General features: G+C 49.8%; 1 protein-coding gene across 1 annotated transcript in view; it reads right to left on the bottom strand.

Moving 5' to 3' along the window:
- Positions 1-20,856, bottom strand: part of TSPAN15 (tetraspanin 15) — a 48,978-nt gene extending 28,122 nt beyond the window's left edge. The window contains exon 1 of the mRNA XM_037804972.1: positions 20,629-20,856. Within this exon, the coding sequence (XP_037660900.1) occupies positions 20,629-20,724 (96 nt within the window). The 5' untranslated portion in view covers positions 20,725-20,856. The remainder of the gene's footprint in view (positions 1-20,628) is intronic.
- Between the last annotated feature and the right edge of the window lie 2,224 nt (positions 20,857-23,080).

Below are 23,080 nucleotides of genomic sequence, written 5' to 3'. Positions count from 1 at the left end.
CCACACCTAACTTCATTGTTCCCACCCACCCAGGGTAAGCATCACCCTGAATCTTGTGTTCGTTCCTTGAGTTTCCTTTTTCTATAGTTTTAATACATTTATATAGTCCAAATATATATTGTATTTAGTTGTTTTTATTTTACAAAAAGGGATCATGAGGGATATATGTACATATGCACTTATAATTTCTTTTCTCACTTAATAGCATATGGCTGATGTCCACATTAAACTGCTCCTGCCACCCCCACTGACCTGCAGGACCAGCTCTGTCATGCAGGTGTCTGTTTGGGGACCCTCTATTACTTCTTCTGGTTGGTATGTCTACCCCTGCACCATCCGTAGTGTCACTGTAGTTCATTTCTTTTGACTGCTGTGTAATATTCTATATAACTATATTTTGTAAACATAGCCCAGTGTAGTCACCCACTCTCCCATTTGGGGCAGTGCAGTCGCTTCAAGGCTTTGACTGTACACGGCGTTGCCATGGATAAGTCCTGCATGCGTCTCCTGGTGTGTGTGTGCAAACATCTCTCTCAAGTCTACCCCTGGGAGTGGATTTGCTGAGTCACAGGATATCGGAATCCTTGAATTTGGGAGATAATGCCAAAGTGTTTTCCAAAGGGACTATATCAACGCGTCCGTCCCCCAGCGAGGAACGGGGGGACCTGGGGATCCACCTCTGCACGCTTGGTGTGGGGGGTTAAAGGGCGGTGCCCGAAACAGATGTGTCCAGTCCTACCCCTGGCATCTGTGACGGGAACCCTACTTGGGAAAAGGGTCTTTGCAGATGTAATTAAGGATCCCAAGGAGATCTAGGGTGGGCCCTAAATCCAATGACATGTGTCCTTCAAAGAGACAGATTGAGACCCAGAGAAGAAGGTGGTGGGAAGATGGGGCCCAGGCTGCAACGTCATCTACCAGCCAAGGAAAGCCGAGGAGACACGCAGGGACTCTACTCTCTCAGGACCTCCGAAAGGAGCCGATCCTGCCACATCTGGGTTTCAGACTTCCAGCCTCTGGAACCGCGAGAGAACACAGTTCTGTTTTAAGCCACCGAGTTTATGGTAATTTGTTACAGCAGCCAAAGGAAACTAATACACCCAGCATAATTGTTGTTATTATTATTATTTTGCCAACCAAATGGGTGTATCATCTTTACTGAATTCAAGTTTCTTCTGTGCAATGCTTTTTGAATGCCTCTCATCCATTTTTCTATTGGGTTGACTTCATGATACGTAGGAGCCTTTGTATATTCCTGAGAGTAATTCCTTTGTGTATATTACAAAGATCTTCTCCTAGTACGTAACCTGCCTTTTCACTTTCTTTAAGGTATCTTTTGATAAACAAAAATGTTTATTTTTAATGTAGTCAAATGTATCAATCTTTTACAGTTGTTTTTTAGTGTCTTAATAACTCTCTTCCTGCCTCAAAGGTCTAAAATATATTCATCTACATTTCCTACTAAGAGTTTTAAAGTATGTTTTTGACGTCCAAGTCCTTAATCCATCTGAATCCCATTTCCCCTTTTCCATATGATAACCATGTTCTCCCTGCTGTCCCCGCTGATTGGATACAACCCTGCTGTCATGTGCTAAGGCTCCACACATGGCTGGGTCTGCTTCTGACCTCTCTATTCTTTTCCACTGGTCAATCTGTCCATTGATGATCCCATTCTAGAATCGGGCCTTCCAAGGCTTAAGGATAAGAGTCATTCGTGGTTATTCTGAAAACCATAGAATACAGCCAAGGGAAGAAAATCCTCACCATCATGGTGACCACAGTTTTATTTTATTTTTTTTTAATTCATTTTGTTGAGATATATTCACATACCATGCAGTCATACAAAACAAATCGTACATTCGATTGTTCACAGTACCATTACATAGCTGTGCACTCATCACCAAAATCAATCCCTGACACCTTCATTACCACACACACAAAAACAACAAGAAGAATAATCAAAGTGAAAAAGAGCAACTAAAGTAAAAAAGAACACTGGGTGCCTTTGTTTGTTTGTCTTCCTGTCTTCTTCAGAAGTGTCCTGGATATTCATGGACCTTGACTCTCCCTCTACATTTTAGAATCCCCGAGTGCCATGAGAAAACCTGCTGAGGTATGACTGAAACTGCACTGAATCTATAAATAATTCTCTTTGGGGAGGACTGACATCTTTTTATCAGGCCTTCCTATCCATGAGCAAAGTTTATTCCTTCTTTATTTACGTCTTCTGTATTGTGACTTCTGTCATAACAGTGCTCCACCTTCCTCAAGCTTTTCCACAGCTGTCTGAGCAGAAATGGGGAAAGACTCCCAGAAATATTCCCCAAGCCTGCCTGGGAAGGCCCTCCAGCTGGGCCCAGGAGTGAAAACCCAGCCTTTGGAAAACAAACCTTCTCCAGGAAGCAAAGTGGCCACACCAGTCTGGTTTGCTACCCTCCTGTCAGCAACAGCTACAAAAACTCGCCTTAAAAGACTCCCACATGCTCTCAGCACATTCCAGGTTGTGAAGGAGCTAAGCTGGGAGGTTCACAGATCCCGGCTATTCAACCCAGCCAGGACGGAGTGTGGCGCTTCTGATCAGGAATAAATATGTATGAAGCACTGGGAGTAAAAGCTGAACAACTCCAGGAAGAGCTGGGGAGCAGGCAGGCAAGCAGGAGGGTGGCATTAAAAATAGGTGGTGATCATGATATTCCGGAGGCAAAATGCAGAGCAATTACTTCCTCCTGGGAAAACCAGAGAAGGACCATTTGAGCTGAGCCATGAAAGATGCACGGGAGTTTGACTTCACCCAACTGGACCTCCAAGAGGGCAGGGACTGGAATGAATCTGGGAAATGATTTGGCTACAAGAGTCTATAAGCCCAAAGAAGAAACTCTGGGTTGAGCCCATTCTGAAATGGAATCTTCCAAGGCTTAAGGATGAGAGTGGCTTGTGGTTAATCTGAAAACCATGGAAACAGCCAAGGGAAGAAGGCTAATCAAGAGCAATTTTGGCCCCACCCAACAAACTCCTCTTCCTGGTTTTCTTTTCCCCTCCCTCTCCAGGCCTCTGTCTTTCTCTCTCCCCAGCTTCCATATGTCAGAACCAAGAGAGTCAGAACCTGCCTCCCAGGACTGTGTTCTCAAAGTACACGGGTAGTGGTGTCTGGGTGGCATCCTTCCTGGATACCAGCCTGCCTGGATCTCAGCCCTGGGTGGACCCTAGGCCAGCCCCCAGGGCCAGGATGACTCATTAGCCAGAAGCTAAGCAGAGCAGAAGATGCTGCTCCCTGAATGCACCCCTGAATGCACCCTGGACATGTGGTCCTGGCCGTGGGGACAGGAAGGTCCCTCACAGGCAGCACCCTAGGCCCACAGATATAGAGAGATGCAGTGACAGCTGTGGGGGGCCTTAGTTCATTGTTGCTCCCTTTGCACAGAATCCCACATCTGAACTAAGCTCTTTGCACCTGAGCTCAGTTCAGATGTGGGATTCTGTGCAAAGTTCACAGGTAATTTAGTGGCTTGGCCCCCAGAGCACACTCTCCCCCACAGAAGCCTTTTGGAAAGTGGCTCAAGCCAGTTCAAAATAGCCTAATGAACCATGAGGCCCTGAAGTGAGATACCATCTGAAAATTTCTGGCACCCAACTGGTGCTCAATAAATGTTACTTCCCCTCCCCCAATCAAAATGCAGTACTGTCGTTAACTCTGACATTTCAAGACCCAAGTCAGATGCCAGAAACCATTTTCCCTTCAGAGGCACTCTTTCCTAAGTTAATTCAGGGGAGAGAAGGAGTCCCTATTCTGAAGTGACATCAACGTGCATTTATTAAGCACCTATTATGAGGCAGGCACTGAGAATAAAGAGAGAAAATCCAGTTCCCGCCCCCAACGATTTCAGTCTGGTGAGAGAGACAGCAGCACAACAAATGCAGCAGAGTTGGATAAACACGAAGGGAGAGGTGATTGCAAGTGCAGAGAGGCCAGAGAGGAGGAGACTAAACCAGATGGGTGAGACCCAGGAAGACTTCTGGAGGAGAGGGGATGTTTGAACTGAGTTCATTTAATGGACAAGCAGGAATTCCTGAGGTGGAGAAGAAGGGTAAAGGGTTTCAGAGACACATGAAGGTGCCCCAGGGACAGCAGGACAGCATAGCTGGAGTCAAGAACAGGAGGACGACAGGGAAGGGGAGGCAGCCAGGGAGCTTGCAGAAGCAGGATCACCAAGACCTGGTCCCATGGGTTAAGCCAAAAAGTTCATTCGTTTGTTCAATATCCATTTACTGAGCAGCTATTATGCATCAGGCATTGTTTTAGGCCAGTGGTTCTCAAAGGTTTTGATTTCAGGATTCCTTTTCAGTCTTAAAATTCTTTGAGGACACTAGAGCTTTTGTTTTTATGGATTATATCTATCAATATTTACCATGTAAGGAATTTAAACCGACATATTTTAAATATTTATTAATTTGTTTGGAAATACAATAAATCCATTACATATTGGTATAAATAACATATTTTTATTTAAAAACTTCCAAAAAACACCAAGAAGAGTTGTATAAGTTTTACATTTTTGCAAAGACAGATGATTCTCATATCTATCTCTGAATCGGTTCCCATATCACACACCCCGTGACTCTGGAATATTCCATCATACATTCCTGAGAGGATGAGAGTGGAAAAGGCAAATGCCATCTTAGCATTACTGAGCAAATGGTTTTGATTTCACAGACCTCCAAAAGTGCCTTGCAGCCCCCCAGGGGTACCTGGGCCACACTCTGAGAGCCACTGTTTGAGGTCCTGGGGATACAGCCAGAACAGCAAACCAAAAAGACAAAAATCCCAACCTTGGTGGAGCTTACATTTAGTTGGGGAGAGACAAGCAAATAAATAAGAGAGGATATATAGTACATCATGATTATAAGTACTATGGAGTAAAATAAAGCAGGACAAGGAGGCTGAGAAGGGTTGTCATTTTAAATAGCACAGCTGGGGAAGGCAACATTCAAGTAAAGGCTTGAAATAGGGACTGTGCTACGTAGACATCTGGACAAGCATCCTAGCAGGTACCAAGGCCTTAAGGTGGGCACGTGCCCAGTGTGGTCACAAATAGCCAGGGTGGGGGTAAAGGGGCTGCAGCAGAGTGATAGAGAGAGAGGGGTAGGAGATGGGGGTAGGAGATCGGAGAGGAGTTTTAAGCCCAAGAGGTCTCTAACTAGCTCTGAGTGGGTGGGAGGCATGGAAAGCTTGCAGAAGTGATGTGATCCAAGTCTGGTTTTTAAATGAGTTACTCTGACCCTGTGCTGAGAACAGATTGGGGAGGGGGACAGTGCAGCCAGGAAACTACCACAGCAACCAGGTGCAAAGTGACGGTGGCCTGGATGGGTGGGCATGAGAAGGGGGTAAGAATGCAAAGTCGATATGTTTTGAGGCAGGAATTTGGAAATCACTGAAAGAGTGAAGTGACAAACCCAGATTTGCTTTCAAAATTTTTCACCCAACAGAAGATCCACACAACCCTAAGTGTCACCCCATTAGGTATCCACTGTAATAAGAAATGTGCCTTTACCACGGGGAGAGCTAGCCGTCAAGCCTGGCAGGGCCCTCAGGGGACAGCCTGCCTTCATGTGCCACCAGTGTGGGGTCTTGGGCCTCCCGTGACCCCCTGCCCCCTGTCCCAGGGAAGCCCTCTGACAGGGCACGTGTGACCTCAACCAAACTATGAGGAGACAGTGAGGCAAATCCAGAACCTAGAACATTCTGCAAATAACTAACTGGCCTGGAATCTTCAGAGGAGTCAAAAGAAGGGGAGAGACTCTAGATTGGGGGGAGATTAAAGAGACATATAATAGCCCAAAAATGGGTGACCCATAAGCGCATCCCAGGTTGGGTAAAACGTCAGCCACAAAGGACATTTTGGGGAATTTGATTATGGCTGTATATTGGATGATGTTATTTAACGGCCATTTTTTTTTATATGGACAATGGGGGTGTTGTGTGGGAGAGCTGAATGCTGGAGTACTTAGGGTGAGGTGTCACAATGACTACTGGTTCAGCTGGTTTGGCAAAAGTAAAGTGGTTATTTAGAGAGAGAAATGGTTAAGAGAGAATTGGTTAAAACAAGATGTTAGGAATTGGTAACTCAAAAGCAGGAAGGTATTCTTTGAATTCTTCTTTCAACTTTTCTGGGAATTTGAAATTACAAAAAAAGTTCATTTCCCCCATTACAGCTGGATTTAGGAACTACTGATTTGGGGCTTCTCCAGCAACTTGTTCGTGCTCTGTATCTGGGGTGAGAGAAGGGGCCTCTCCCAGCTGCTCCCACCTCCCACCCCCACCGCAAGCATTCAGAACCAAGGAGCAAATTGTGGCCACCCCACACAGTGGGCTGCCTGCCTTCCAGAAGGCTTCCTGTACGTGCTGTGGTCCAGCAAATGGGGCATCCATGACCAGGCAACATGCACGATGGGCCACCCCAAGCAGACTGGGAGCAGCTGTCCCGTGTCTTGTGACTCTTTAGAACATCTGCCCACAGCGCCAGGCACAGGCCCAGGTGAGCACCTGGTGACTGGGGTGGGGTGGAGGGGCTGGGGACTTGGGGAGTCTCTATAGGGTTCCCAGGCATTGAGCAGCTCATCTCGGAGCTTTCCAGCCCAGCTCATCTTTCCCTACCTGCTTTCCAAATTTCTCCTGAGCAACGAGAGGTCTTGGCAGAGCAGGCACAACATTGGCAAGGAACACAGATGGTCCCCAGGACGCCAGAACTCCATGGCATGCAGGGCCTCAGAGGCTGGTGAGGGCAGGCCCTTCATTCTCAGACGCACTGGCCCTTTTTCCCCAAAAAGAGAGCTAAGCAACATGTAAATGAACAATGCACTGGATCCTGGGTTTTGTTTTTGTTTTTGTTGTAAATGCTTTAAGAGACATTTTGGGGACAGCTACAGATGTTTTAATATGGGCATGGTATTAGAGACAAAGGAATTATCATTAATTTTCTTAGGCATGATGACAGCATTGTAATTATCTCCGAGAATGTTTGTTTTGTTTGTTTGTTTGTTTGTTTTAGGACAAGCATCCTGGGACATTTGGGGTGAACCTTGATGTCCACAACTTCCTCTGATGTGGCCAAATGTTAAAATTGGTGAATCCAGGCAGCAGGCATATGGGTGTTCACTGAATCATTCTTTCACCTTCTCTGTACATTTGAAATTTTTTACAAAAAACGTTGAGAAAGTGAGACCCAAATTTCCATATTTTCCAAGAGGTGTTTGTACTGATGCTCCAGACCAGACTCGCCTCCAGCAGGGAAGCCTTGGGGGCTACAGCTGGGAGAGGGGAGCAGCTCACTGGAGGCGGGGGCAGTGGCCTCCCCCAGCCTGGAATTAATGCCCAAACCACATGTTTCAATAACTGTTGGTGGGGCCTAAATATAGACTGTAACAGGAACTACCTATTATGCTCCAGATGAGCCTTCTAGAAAACAGGACACAGTGGGCTTTAGAACCTGTTCCTCGCTGCCCGCCTGGCCCAGGCAGCCCCTGGCACGGGGAGGGACCCGGAGGAAGGGAGAGAGACAGCTACTGATCACCTGAAATTCCCCTCCTCCTCTGCTTTCAGAAAATTAGGAATAGAGAAGACGCACACAACAAATCCACTTGAAAGTGAAACCCGGGTGCTGACACCTGCTGGGAGAGGAGGCGAAGGTGGCTGCAGAAGGGCTGCCACGGGCCTGGAACCATGCTCCACTTAGGAGCTGTGCAACCTTGGGGCAAATCACCTCCCCTTGGAGGGCCCAGCGCCTCTGCTGTGGAGCCCCAGGGATAAAACACCTGCCCAGCTGCCACTCAGAGAATCTGAGAGACCGCAAAACTGCCTTGTAAACTAGAAGGTGCTGGAATGTGTAATGAGAATCCTGTCCTTTCTTTAAAAGTCAGCAAATACACCTGACCAGGAAGTGCCAAAACACCAAAGTTCCCAGAACTCGGGGACCAGGAGGAGCCATCAAGAACTTGCCTTGTTTCCCAAGCTCCAGCCATTCTCCTTCCACGTCACGACATGGGCTGTAAGGGTGAACTACTGGTCCGACAAGTGACTTGATTTTTTTTTTTTAACCAACTTACTTTTCTTACTGAAATAAATATGGTGCTGACCTAACCTAATCAACATCTATGAAATCCCACATTGGAGGCACTGATTATTTTCTTTAATACACATACCCTGAATATACATTAAAAATGTTTCATGTTCTGCTGTGAACCACTGAAAATCATCTTGGACCACCCGGAATCAGCACGTGGACGCTGTTCTGGCCCAACCCCTTTATTCTGCAGATGAGAATCGGAGGCCAGAGACAGGCTGCCACTCCCTCGATTAGCCGGTCAGCAGCTGTGACCCGATCCCTCAACTCCCAGGCCAGAACTGTCTCCACTCCAAGCTGCCCTCCCTCACCAGGAACAAGAGGGAAATTCTCACGCCCTGGTTTATCCTCTCCAAAAAAAGAAAAATGAGAAACCTATTTCTGAAGGACAGTGACGCTGGCTCAATTTCTGCCTTTCCGCAGCTCCAGAGAGCCGGACGGGGCTTGGGCTCAGGCACCTTGACCCACTTCCTGTCTGCTGCCTTCCTTCCCCCACACAGCGGCTGTCAGCCCACCTCCCTGGGGGAGCCCACAGTCCCTGCCGCAGGGAGCTGGTCCCCACTCCAGGGAAATTGCTCCTGTGGGGAAAGCCTCATGGAGAAGCCAAGGCCACATGTGCCTTTGAAATGTTTGACGAGTGACTGAGTGACCAAACCAACCAACAGACACCCTGTCCCAAAGAGTCCATCTCTCTAAGAAGAAAAAAGTTCTTTAAAAGAATGCCTAGTTTGCTAACGTGCTCACAGACATAGGGAACTGGTGGTTTGATGGGATGAGCCCTCTACCACAGGATTTACCCTTGGGAAGACGGTTGCTGCAAAGGAGAGGCTAGGCCTCCCTATAATTGTGCCTGAGAGCCTCCTCCTGAATGCCTCTTTGTTGCTCAGATGTGGCCCTCTCTCTCTAGCTAAGCCAACTTGAAAGGTGAAATCACTGCCCTCCCCCACTACGTGGGATCAGACACCCAGAGGAGTGAATCTCCCTGGCAACGTGGAATATGACTCCCGGGAGGAATGTAGACCCAGCATCGTGGGATGGAGAACATCTTCTTGACCAAAAGGGGGAAATGAAAGAAAATGAAATAAGCTTCAGTGGCAGAGAGATTCCAAAACGAGCCGAGAGGTCACTCTGGTGGGCACTCTTATGCACACTTTAGACAACCCTTTTTAGGTTCTAAAGAATTGGGGTAGCTGGTGGTGGATACCTGAAACTATCAAACTACAACCCAGAACCCATGAATCTTGAAGACAGTTGTATAAAAATGTAGCTTATGAGGGGTGACAATGGGATTGGGAAAGCCATAAGGACCACACTCCACTTTGTCTAGTTTATGGATGGATGAGTAGAAAAATAGGGGAAGGAAACAAACAGACAAAGGTACCCAGTGTTCTTTTTTACTTCAATAGCTCTTTTTCACTCTAATTATTATTCTTGTTATTTTTGTGTGTGTGCTAATGAAGGTGTCAGGGATTGATTTTGGTGATGAATGTACAACTTTGTAATGGTACTGGGAACAATCGAATATACGATTTGTTTTGTATGACTGCGTGGTATGTGAATATATCTCAATAAAATGAAGATAAAAAAAAGAACCTAGTGGAAGTGGTGAAAATGGGAAATGGTGTGTTGTATATATGTTACCCACAATATCTTTTTTTTAATGGGCAAAGTCAACAAAGTGAAAAGACACTAAAGAATGAGAAAAAAATAGTTGCAAACCACATATCTGATAAGGATTTAATATCTATAATAAAAAAGAACTGCCACAACTCAAAAACAAAAAGACAAATCTAATTTTAAAATTGGGCATGGGACTTGAATAGACATTTCTCCAAAGAAGTTATACAAATGGTTACTTTGCACATGAAAAGATGCTCAACATCATTAGCCATAAGGGAAACGCAAATCAAAACCACAATGAGATATAACCCCACAGCCACCAGGAAGGCTATTAAAACAAAAACAAAAACAAAACACACATTCACAAAGAAGACAACGAGGAAGGAAACCAGCAAGTCTGCTAAAAGGGGGAGAGCAAGGCTTTGCAATTACTAGCAAGTTACCTGACCTCTCTGAGCCTCTCTTTAGTATAAATGAGGTAATTATAGTACCTAACTCTTGGGGTTGTGGAGGTGTCTAGAAAACCTCACAGCCCTGCACCTGGCATATGGGAAGCACTCAATATTAGCTTAACAAAGACCAACTAGGAGGATGCAGAAGGCATAACCAGATGAGATGGGTGGCAGCTGTTTGGGGGATTTCCTGACTGCTAAGGGGAAGGTTTCATAACCAGGCCAGCACCAGGGGAGACCACAGTGGAGAAGGACGATAGAAACAGACCAAAATCAGGCCCATTGCTGTCTCCGCATCTAGGGGTTCATGAACAACTCCTGCCCTCCATTTGTTTCTGCTCTGAGCAGGAGTCTGACCCCCTTGGGGAGGGGGAGAAGCAGGGTAGATGGAGTCAGGTGGCCATGGCCACCCCTACAGGACCCGGGCTCCAGCGGTGCTAGGGGCTGAGATCCAGCTCTTGGCTGAATGTCCCCGCTGGCCAGGCCAGCCCAGCCGCCTCCACCCAGATCACAGAACATCTGCAGCTGCCTGAGCAGGCTGCTGGGACTCAGTGAGTGCCAGCGTCTCAAAGGACAGGGACAGGGCTGCTCATTAGTCCCCACAGCCCGGCACAGGGCCAGGCAAACAGCAGTCCCCGGGTCAGAGGCTGAAGGTGAGCAGGAACGAAGCCAGAGGCATGAACTGGGGTTCCCACTGCCTGAGTTCAGGGCCTGCAGGGAACATCCTTCCCCTTCAGAGAGGGCCGGTCCATGACAAATCACATCAGGCAGCAGCAGCCTGGGTCACAGTGTGGATGCCCAGGCCCCAGCTGGAGGGTGCAACTGGGGTGAAATCAATGAGGAGTGTCCCTGCCTCCTTTGAGCACTGGAGGCCGTCCCAGGAGCCCACAGGGTTTTACAACCAGAGGGACTTGCAGAGTGACTGGGGTCTCAGTGTCCTCCTCTCTGACCAGAAACGTTGCACCAGATGCCCTCCATATGAAATCCAGGCCACATCCAAAGCACCCCAAGTGACAGGTGAGGCACCTGTTCTGCAAGGTTGTAAGGGAATCCCAGATACTTGACAGCCCCCCTTGGCAAGCTGTTCCAATTTAACTACATTCAGAACCAGGAAGTCCTTCCTGAGAGCTAACTTGCATTCCATTCCCTTGCTTGAACTATAATTTTAACCTCTTTCCATGCAGGCTTTTCTTGCAGAGGGAAAAATCCTAAGACACCCGTTGTAGAGCTCTGATCTGCAGGCGCCATGGGCTCTGGGAGGATGCGGCTGTGGTCCGTAAGGCCTCACCCCCTGCCAGCCTTGATCTGCCCCTGGTTCCTGCCCCTCTCAGCACACTCACTGCTCCTCAGTCTTCAGCAGAGCCCACAATAGGAAATAGGATTTTCAGGACCCTGCTCAACTGGGCCCTTCCCTAGTGAGGCACCCTGATGAAGCAGAAAGAGCTCAACAGTTGGTCTGAGTCAGAAGTTCAAGTCCCCATCCTTCCACTAACCGCCCACTAGCCCATGGCCCCCAAGCAAGTTCACCTCCCCCGTCTGGCCCTCTGTTTCTGTTGACCACCACCCGCTACAGCCCCCCTACCAGGACTAAACTGCAGCTCTCATCCAGCTTCCCAGCGGTATGCCCACACATCTGTAGTTCCCAAAGTTGAGAAACTTTTCCACACCATCCCCCAGGTTTGTGAATCCCTGACCCAAGACAGTCAACTCTGATTCCCGAGAAACCTCTTCGAGTGTCAAAGTTAACTGCAGAGAGGTGTTGCCTTTAGAGCAGATAAAAGAATGTTTTAACAAAACCCAAACAGAAAGCATAAAATTCTAGAACTCATGGGATACATCCATGAATCCCCTGTAAGAGAAGCCCTGCCTCCCATGCAGCCCCCAACATCCCGGGCTGATGAGCACCACACATCTCCGCCAGCCCCTCCTAACCCTGCCTGAGCCCACCTCTCCCCTTTTCCAGGTCCACTTGCAGCAAGCCTCTCCCACACGTGTACGCTGACTTCTCCTAGCCCAGGGAGACTGTCCAGATTGTCAGGGAGGTCAGGAAAAAATCTGGCAAACTCTAGAATTCAGGTCCAGAGAAAGTCAGCTTAGAAGCAAGGCCATTCCTGCCCCAGTGCCCTCCCAGGTCAGCCATGAGCTGCGGTGTCAACTCCCACTGCACATTAGAATTACCTGGGGCAGGGGGGTGGGGGGGTGGTTCAGAAATCATGGGTGCCTGTGCTCCACCCAGACCAACAGAGTCAGAAACTCTGACATGGACATGGGTGCTTTTGAAAACCTCCCGGGGTGGGAGGCCTCACCCTGTGGTCGAGGCCCAGAGGCCTAGAAGGCCCTGTCTTTTGATCCCAGGAAGTGATCCAGTCTCCCAGAATCCAGAACAGCCTCGGAAGCCAGCACCCCGCTCCACCCAGAGGACTCTGCCCCAGTCTGCGATGGAGTGGCCCACCGCCAACTACTCCCCGCCGCCCGACCGAGGCACCCACACGGCACCCATCCCGCCCTGCGGCCCAGCGGAGAGGCCAGTGCGGTCAATCACAGGGACGGGAACCGTCACGGAAGGCCGTGTGACTCGTCCAAGGCCACGTGCAGCATCCTGGGAAGGGCTTCCAGCTCTCACTGCAGGAAGGAGAAGGGCTCTGAGCAGGGAAAAACAAGCTGTAACAGGGCCAAGGCTGTTTTCCTTCCAACTTCCGGGCAAATATTTACTTCCCCTCAGGCCAAGATGCAAATGCCTCCCTTGGTGAGAAAGTCTGCTTGGAAAAAATTAAATAAAACAAAACAGGCATTGTCTCAGCGCTCATCTGTGAAACAGCTCATCAGAGATGGGTGCAATTCTCTGCCCTCTGTTCTCAGGGCCTCAGTTTCCTCATCTGTAAATGGGACCACGTCCTGCCCAGCGCCCAGGGTTGTTCTGAGGTTACAGGGAGGTGAAGCACAAAACGGTAAGGCAAGCATGGGAGGGCAACACCCATCGAGCCCCTGGGCCCCTGCCCATGACCCTGCCCCTCCTTGCACCACCTCAGCCTGGCTGCTGCTCCTGATTTGGGCTTCCATCTCCCCCATGGGCTAACCCTCCTGGCAGGTGAAGATGGCACCTTAAACTTCTCTGTCTCTCCCGCCCCCCGGCCCATGACTTAGCTTGGAGCTGAACAAATGCACCTGTATTGACTGACACCCGCCTGGCATTCCCTGGCACGGGCAGATCTGCCTGGACCCACATGCCTGACCAAGGTGTGGGAAGGGCCCAGCCCCAAGAAGAGGCCACATCCACTCCCTCTCGGCCCAAGGGAATGGCAACAGCCACCTGCCCTAGGCAGGCAGAGCCTCCCCAGAGAAATGCTGCCTCCTTTGACAAGACGAACTCCAGAGGTTGTAAGGCCAGTTTACAGGTCAGAGCCCATCCTAGCCCCTGGCCAGCTCCCCTTGGCTCTGTGAGTCCCCCCAGGTAACAGCGTCCACCCTCCCGGGGGCTTGGTGCCTTTGCTGGGGCCTCCCCCAGGCCCCTGCAGTATCCACAGATGAGGAGGCTGGGGGGCTCAGAACTGGCCATCTACCTGGGGTCACACAGCAGAGCCGGCACTTGGCTGAGGTCTCAGATGGCACTGCCACCGGGTCCTGACAAGTAAGCCTCCCCTCTCTGTCACTCAGATCCAAGAGCCTCGCGTGGCTAGGCCTCTGCTACCCTCTCCACTCTCAGCTTCCCGCCCTGCTCCAGCCATGCCTGCCCACCTCAGGGCCTGTGCACTCACTGACCCCTCGGTCTAGGACGCTCGCTCCGGACCTTGTTCTATGGCTGCCTCCTCCTCTCCCTTAGAGCCTCAGCTGAAGCAGCGGCTCCTCAGAAAGGCTTCCTGCCCACCCCATCTAACGCAGGGACTCTCCACCCCTCTCCACTTACTCCTGACACACTTATTTCCTACACAGCTATGCTTGTTTACTGGTCTCGTTTCCCCAAGGCTCGGACTAAGTCTGCCATGTTCACAGTTATTTCCTGGTACTTTATCACGGTGCCCAGCAAACAGTGTGCATCAAATAACTATGAACAAACGACCTCTGCCATGGAGAGAGAATGGCAGGTTGAGACTGGATGCCCCTGCCTTCCCTGAAGACTTCAATTCAAACACATTCAGGTCCATAAGTTCTCTCTGGGAAAAGTTTTCTTTCCAACTCCCTGTGCTCAGGGTTTACCCAGGAGACATCTTTCCCCTGAGTCTGGAGCCAGCCAGTACAAAAATTTCAATATCAGGCCCTTATCTGGTTTACTCTGAGCCCCACCCCAGGTTCGCACTGTGAGTCAGGCAGAGAGGTAGAAGAGGTGTGGGCGGGGAAGGTGGCAGGAGGGTACGTCTCTATTCCTGCTTCTCCAAAACAAAACCACCAAAGGCAGAGAGGTCCCGATCCAATCCTGCAACTTGAACAAGCCCTCCCTTACAGGAAGGGAAGGGATAATGCAAGAGGCCTAGACTCGGTGGGAAGAAACACAGGGCCTTTGTGAAATGAGGGTGTTGGAAGGCTCCAAACCCCTTCCAGGGCAGCTGCCTGATTCTCCGGCTTTTAAAGGCCCTTGGCTGGGCTGGAGGAGGGGAGGACCCCTCCATGCCAAGGTCCAGCCCAGGGTTTGCTGGCAAGACCATCCCCAAGAGCCCATGAGGTGCACCTGACTAGGCCTCCCAGATAAAGGCCACCCCACTTTCCACTTAAGTTCTACCATTTCCTTCTTGAAATGCTTGCCTATAATAAGAGGAAAATGGGCCTGCCCAAGCAATCGAGCACTATAAAAGAATTAAGGAAATAAAAAGACATGTACATATATGCACAAAGAGATACCTGGCTGGTTGTTCACCAACACAAAACAGTGGTTCTCTTCCCGGAGTAAAGTCAAAAGTAATTTTTATTGTCCTCACTGTAATTTCCTGAATTGCTTGAATGTTTTTTAAACTATGTGAACATATTATTTTCACAAAAACAATAAAGTTCTTTTCAAAAGTAAAAAGAAAAGTCCTTCTGGAAGCCAAATCCACTTTCTTTTCTGTCTGGCTTCCCCCAGTCCTGAGTGGGAGGTCAAGTACCTGGCTGCTTTCAGAAAAGGCTGCCCTCCGCCCAGCCCCGACACCAGGGAAGAACCATGGGGACAGGGGGAGGGCAGGGCTGGTAAGGTCACTGGGACCCAGCAACAAAACTGGAGTCCGGCAATGCGGGTCCTGGCCTTGGGCTGTCACTAATTTGATGTGGGATCCCAGGGAAGTCACAACCTCTCTCCAGGCCTCTGTTTTCTCCTTGGTAAAATGAAAAGGTTGTGCCAAGGTGTCCTTAAGGACCCTTCTAATTCTGAGTCTATAGCTCTTAAGTGACTTAAAGAATAGAGAGGAAGTGGAAAAAGAACGGCAAACCCTTAGATAGTGGATGCAATGCTTACCACGTGCCAAGGCCTTGTCCTAAATTCTTTCTAAACTGTATATCCATTTTATCTTCTCAGCAACTCTGAGGTAGGTACAAATATCCCCCATTTTACAGATAAGGCAACTGAGGTAAATGGAAGTTGTGATGGTTAAGTTCATGTGTCCGTTTGGCCAGGTTATGGTGTCCAGTTGTTTGGTCAAGCCAGCACTGGCCTGATTTTCACCATGAGGTTATTTTGTGAATTTAAGTCATCAGTCAGTTGCATCTACAGCTGACTTCATCTACAATCAACAAAGGAGATTGCCTTCAGCAGTGAGAGAAGTCTCATCCAATCATTTGAAGGACTAAAAGGGAGAACTGATGATTTCAACTGCCAGAAGGAAGAATTTCTGTCTCTACTTCAGCCAGGCAGCTTCTCCTGGGGAATTCATCCAAATCTTTATTGGAGTTCCCAGCCTGGGGCCTGTCCCCTGGAATTCAGACTTGCCAGACTTGCCAATCCCCATGGTGATATGAGCCAATTCCTATAGCCAATCTGTTAATACATATATATACATACATAGACAGATATATACCACACATTTATATAGCCTGTTGGGTCTGGTTCTCTGCAGAACCCCAATACACAATCCCAAAGTGCCAGAGTTAGGATTTGAACCCAGGCAGCCTGATTGAGAGCCCATACTCTTAAATACTACACTACAGGAAAATGAAAAGAACCACAGGTCAAAATATGATAACCAGGTCCATTTTTGGAAAAAAAAAGACAAGGAAGAGCTAATATTGCCTCTGGCATTTACCCAGGTACTTTTCCTCCTGACACCCTTACCCACACTGGAAACTCCACCCATTGCTGGTGCTTTCTAGAGAGCCAGTAGCAGCTCAACGATCAGCACAGCCCACTCTGCAAATTCAGAGGCCTGGGCAGACCTGACCACTGCTGGCCACACACCCAGCTTGGTTCTGGCCAGTGCCTCCGCCTCGGGGCTCCACGGCAAGGGGCAGGTTGGAAGCCAACCACTACCTGGCAGCAGGCCTTCCCTGAGCACCTGCTGGCTGCCAGACCCCAAGCCCAGCACTTGGGGGAGAATATGAACAAGCTATCCCCCTGACCTCTGGGAACCCACAGTCCAGCAAGGGAACACAGTCATGAAAACAGATCTCTAGGATGTCCTGTGGTCAGTGCTAAAATTAGAGTTGTGTCCCCATGGGCTGAGGGCACATGTGTCAGAGTGATTCACCTTAAGGGATGGGAAGAGGAGGCTCTAAGTGCCTCTGGTGAGCTCATCTATAACAGAGCCATCACCATGACGCATTGGAGAGAGCACTGGACCGGGAACCACGGAAGGACCCCGAAACACATCCTCTCTGGAAACAGGAAGGTCCCCAAGTATGGGACGAGAGATCATTTTCATTGATTTAAGGTTATATTGACCCACGGGCTGAGAAAAGTATTGCTTTTTAAATTCCCTTCTGGTCCTTCAGATTGCATTGAGTGAATCTGTTTTGGTGTCGGTTTCTAACACCTTGCAAACACTTGCCAACCTGCCTTTTTAACAAAGTGGGGCAGGCCTCAGATTTACAGCCTTCAGCAGGCATAATATCCATGTTTAGTTTTCCCCGTAGTCTATTTTCTATGTTACCTGCTCTTTTTATGATGAGGGATATTGGTTGCCCATTGGCAGTAGTGATATAAAGCCACCTTTTAAAAATAAATTTAAGCTTGAAAAGTGAGTCAACTTAAATATACCAAGTAAATAATATTACACCTACTTTCACCACTACGTAAGACAATTTAGCAACATCTATCAATTTTCAATGCACAGAGAAAACCCGGCAAAGTTTACCCCTGGGGGAAGGGGTGGTGACTTGAAGAGGGCACAAGGAGGCTTCTGCTGACTGTTCTGTTGGTTAATCTGGAGACTGTTTCTACAGGTGTGTTCACGTCATGAAAAGTCATCGAGCTGCATACACCTATGAGATGTGCATTTCTGTATGTGTTTTATACATTCACATCCCTCTAACCCAGAAAATGCACTTCTAGAAATTACCCTACAGACACACACATACATGTGCAAAATGACAGGTTCAGAGATATTCACTGCAGCAAAGTTTGCAATAACAAAAAATAGGAAATAACCTAAGAGATCAATTAAATAAATTCCAGCATACCCTACAATGAAGTCTATCCAGGCATTAAACAGATGAGGAAGCCACTGGCAAATCTACAAACTTTTTAGTGAAAAATCAAAGGGCAGAACTATCTATAGTGTGCTACCTTTGGACACACACACACACACGCGCACACACACAATTTGTGCCGAAGTCATCCAATGCCTGTGATATCTCAGGAAAGTCAGACAGGAGGAGAGGTGTGGGAAGGGAGCTTGTCACTGATGATCACCATTTTGTACTTTTCAAATTTTTTATCATGTCCATGCATTTCCTAATCTGTAATAATTTTTAAACAAAAACAGTTATAGAAGGTACATGGCTAAGGTACAACTTATGGTCCTTTTCAGGCCTAACACTGAGATCAAAATGTTAGCACTTTGCTTAAAAAGCAAATAACTTTGAGATCCACTCCTCCTCCCAAGAGACGGCACCAGAGATAATGAGCTTTCCTGTAAACGGTTTCCAATTAACAGCAAACCCGGCTCAGGACAAACTACTTACTCAGGCTGGGCTTCTGCCCCACAGTCAAACTCTGCACCTGGAGCGTCCCTGGCAGGGTTAGCAGGTGGTTGAGTTCTTGGCATGAGTGTGGAGATTTTTAAGCAGAAATCCTCCCAGGGATGGAAGTCAAGGATTTGGTAAGGCAAGCCCAGTTGGCTGGAGAGGAAGGATTCCAAATTCTGGGTCTCACCTCACCCCAAGCAAAGTAAGGGCCACAGAGTGGGCTTCGCTGGGGACTGCAGAGGACGGTGACAGAAAGAGGCCTTAAGAACTCCAGTTCAGTTTTATTTAACCGCATCGGTTTCTTTTGTATGACACTTTGCTTCCTCACATGACACTATCTTTCCATGTTACTAAATGTAAAAAGAATCCAGTGAAGTAGGTGAGACAAGGTATAAGTTATCCATTTTACAGATGAGAAAACAGAGGTTTGGGGAGGTTGAGACTGGATAGTGATTACACAGCAAGGGAGGGGATGAAGCCAGAAAAGTAACCCCCACCTTTGGACCCTTGATCTCCCATCTTTTTACCTCCCTACTCACTAACCTTAGTCTTTCCTTTTTCAACTCTGACCTCCACAGAGAAGGGTGCCTGAGGCTGGGCATCCAAAGAATCCCAGAATCATAATCAAAGGACCCATAAGACCATCTCGCCCAGTGCTTCTCAACCCTGACTGCCCACTAGAATCAACTGGGGAGCTTAAGTGATTACCGATGCCAGGGCGCCTCCTAGATCCGCTGAAACCAAATTCTCCGGAGGCGGGCCCAGGCATCTGCAGTCGATTCTGATGCACCTCTGAGGTGAGAACCACTGAATTAAAGCTCAAATCACCCCTGGGCCAATCCCTCAAACACCCTTCTGCCTCCCTGGACCTTTCACCAGGGTCCTTCCACCATCCTCTGAGTCCCCAAACATAATGCTTGTCTCTTTCCACATTACTAGTAGTCAGAGAACTGGGCTGGGAGCTAGGTTCCGTCTCTTTCTAGACAGGTGTCCCTGGGCAAGTCAGTTAACGACTCTGAAGCTCACAACAGGGAAATGACTTGATCTCTCAGCGAATCAGTAGTGGAGCAGAACTAGAGCCAAGAGTTCCTGATCACCAGGTGAGGCCACACCCACAGAGGGCTCACAAGGGAAAGCTAGTCCTGATTGCAGATGTAACAGCTCCTGCTAGCAGAACAGGCAGAAAGAGTGGGCTGAGACCAGGAGCGTGTGTGTGTGTGTGTGTGTATGTGTGGGTGTGTGTTGGGGAGAGGAGAGTGTCAGCGACCTTTGCAGCCTGGGGTCACTGGGCAAGTCTGCCCTTGTGGCATACTGGAAGCAGGGGACAATTCCAGAGTGGTCATGCTGCAGCTGGCCTGTGGAAAGATGTCCCCATTTTTAAGTGGGCACTTGAGCCAAGTCTGACCTCCTGGTAAAGAAACCCAGTCTCTTGGGGCAGCTTACACCACGAGCTTCCGGATTTCCAGATTCGCTGCTCACAATAATGACTCGCACTTCTTGAATTCTTTGCTGATCCCTGTTCTAGGCACTGTACGTGGTCATTTAACCTCACAACTATCCTAAGAGTTAGGTGTAATCACTGTCCCCACTTTGCAAAAGAAGAAACTATAGCATAGAGAGACAAAGTAACTTCCCCAAGATCACTCAGCTAGAAAACGGCAGGGGCAGGATTTGAATCCTGTTCTGTTATCCAACCACTACCCTCCCGATTCTCAGCCAAAGAGAAAGAGGCAGCAAAGCCGAGTGGCCGTGGAAACTGGTACTGAGCACCTCGGAGCGCAGCCGGAGACCTCTGCAAACATGGCCTAGTGGAATCCTCCCTACAACGCGGCGGTAAGGACACGCACAACCTCCTTCCACGGATGAGGAAACCAAGGCGCTGGGAGGGGGAGCGTCTTTCCCAAGACCTACCAACAAGTAAATAACGGGGATAGGACCGTTATTGGATAGGCTGTCCGCTTCCTCTCCACAGACAGAAGGGAGTTGGCAAACTCAGTGATGTCCGGCAGGCGTGGTGGGCGCGGTCAGCGTGGTAATTGCGGCCTGCGGGGCCAGCCGAGTGCGCTGCGCGCGCCACCGACTAACCGCGCGCCAGGTGCACAAAGGTAAGCCAAGTGTGCTCTGTCGCCAACGGGCTCTCACGCTCCGGACCGGGAGGCTGAAATTCAGGCTGAATCGGCAACCTGAACTTCCAGGTTCTCAGGGAAAGTGGTTCGAGGAACTGGACGCGCGCTTCTCGCGCCTGCCCCAATGGAGTTATATCCGGACCCGACCCAGAGCCAGGGCCGGGCGTGGGGGCGGTCGCAGGAGTGGGAACCTTCCCCCAATCCCTGGGCCCTCCTAGGGTCACTCACCCAGAACACTGTGGAGTAGATGATGAGCGAGAACTTGAGCCAGAGGTAGGAGAAGCGGGCGCAGTAGCGCACCTGCTCTGAGTCCCCGCGGGGCATCCTGGGCGCTCCCCGCGGGGGCCTCCAGGGCTGCCGGGCTTGGTCCCTCGGCCGCGCTCGCGGCCCCACCTGCGGCTGCCCGGCCGCCGGCCCCGCCACGGGCGCTCTCTCCGGGACTGGCACCCGGGCGCCGCAATCACGGCCCCAGTTGGAGAGCTAACCAGCCCCGCCGGCCAATGGCAGCGAGGCGGTGGCCCAGCCCCTGGGAGGGGGCTGGCCGGGGGCGGGGCTTTGGCCCTGCGCTCCAGAGGAGGCGAGGAGCCGGGGGGAGTGGCGAGCGCTTTGCAGACGAGCTCCAGTTCGCCGCTGGAAATGCCTGAGCCGCAGGCGCGGAGGGGGGCGTTGGGGAGAGGGTAGGAATCGAGTGCTAGGGAGAGCTCGAGCGTGCCTAATCCGAGGTACGTAGAAGGCGCTGCTTAAATGAGGGCTTTGGACTTTTTTTTCCAGAGGGAAGACTACCGGAAAAGGGCAGGAAATAACCACTAAGGTGTTGAAAGTGTGCACGCGAGTGTGCAAGACTTGAATGAAATAAGTGGAGTTGCTCAGCCCGAGGAGGGCGGAATGCCAGCACAATGTGAGCCTCCAGGAAGGTGCAGCAGACCAGGGTGGGGCTCAGGAACCCTGTACCCACAACCCCCCATCCCCAATCCCCGATGGAGCTGGGGCCCTGGAGCTGGAAGCTTTGCCCAAATAGTGTCTGGGAATCCTCTTCTTCGGGACCTGGTGATATTTCAGCCCTGCTTCTGGAGGCGTCCTCCTCTGGGAAGCCCTCCCCCATGGCCATTCCTAGGCCCGTTCAGAGGCTCCCTCCCGTGCACACCCTCAGCCCAGGTCTGGCCAGGCCTCTTCCCGGCCTGTCCTTTTCCCTGACTGGTGGCAGAGGTGGCTGACAGGTTGTCTCCCACGCTAGGCGGTTCCGGCCTTACTCACTGCTGTTTTCCCACCTCCTGGGTCTAACTCAGCCTGGGGCATAGATGACAGGCAATCTGTGTTTGTGACATTTCGTAATTGAATGTGTGGCCGAAGAGGTCATGAGCTCAAGCCTAGTGCTGGGTGGGGTCCCTGGTGGTGACTCTGGGAATGGCACCCTTGTCCAACTTTCCTACCCTCCTCTCACATTCACCAAGGGTGACAGAGCCCAGGCAGGCCCTGCCCGGCCCACAGGGGTCCGCACCAGTAAGACAGGGTGGAGGATAGGGGGTGGGGGATGGCACAGTGCTCTGACTGGAAGGGTGAAAGGGAAGCCAGTTTCCTGGCACAAAAGGAGTGCACACTGCAAAGGTGTTTGTGGGGGGAGAGAAATGAAACCAGGGAGTACTACAAGTTACTTTCAAATATATAACTGAGGACTAACGTCTTACCACAGTGTTACGAGTTGTCCTTTCTGTCCTTTGAGGAGGACCAATTTTTTCCCTTCCTTTGGGATTCCCTCCCTTTGGGATAGCTCTTAGCTATCCTTGCACCCTTCGATCCCCGCCTCCCCCTGAAAAAGAGAGATGAGGGACAGACACCCTGTAGAGGTTGCCTGGGATCCTTTGGGGCTAGCACAGGCTACAGACTCTCCTGGTCTTCTGAGCATCTTCACTGTCCTCCCCCAGCATTCAGTCCCCAGCCACATTTGCAAATGCTGAGACCTCAGAAGTGGCAACCTGTTTTCAACTTTTCCCTCCTTTTTCCAGGAGTTCTGGGCTGGGGGTCAGCAGGCCTGGTTTTTGGTTTTTTTTTTAAGCCTGGTTTTGCCATTACTTTTGTGGGACTGTTAGCATGTCTGGCATAGAGCGTGTGACCCTGGATGCAGATTAAAATCACCTGGTAACCTGTGAGGCTAGTTGCTGCAAGGGAGAGGCTAAGCCCACTTATGATTGTGCCTTGGAGTCCCCCCAGAGAGCCTCTTTGTTGCTCAGATGTGGCCTCTCTCTCCCTAAGTCCACTCAGCTAGTGAACTCACTACCTTCCCTCTAGGTGCGAAGTGACACCCAGGGGTGTGAATCCCCACCCCCACCCCCTGCAATGTAGGAAATGATTTCCTGGAGATGAGCCTGGACCCAGCACTGTGGGATTGAGAGGATCTTCTTGACCAAAAGCAAAGTAGAGTCCCAGTGGCTGAGAATTTCAAATGGAGTCGAGAGGTCACTCTGGCCGGTATTCCTATGCACTACATAGATATTACCTTTTAGTCTTCAGTGTGTTGGAATGGCTAGAGGGAAATTCCTGAAGCTGTGAAACTGCAACCCAGTGACCTTGATTCTTGAAGATGATTGTATAACTATGTAGCTTGCATAGTGTGATTGTGTGGCTGTGAAAACTTGTGGCTCGCACTCCCTTTATCCGCTATATGGACAGATGAGTGGAAAAA

Source organism: Choloepus didactylus, chromosome 15, assembly GCF_015220235.1.
Source record: "Choloepus didactylus isolate mChoDid1 chromosome 15, mChoDid1.pri, whole genome shotgun sequence".
Classification (NCBI taxonomy): domain Eukaryota; kingdom Metazoa; phylum Chordata; class Mammalia; order Pilosa; family Megalonychidae; genus Choloepus; species Choloepus didactylus.
Note: the sequence above shows the minus strand (reverse complement) of the source record. Positions and strands in the feature narration are given on the sequence as shown.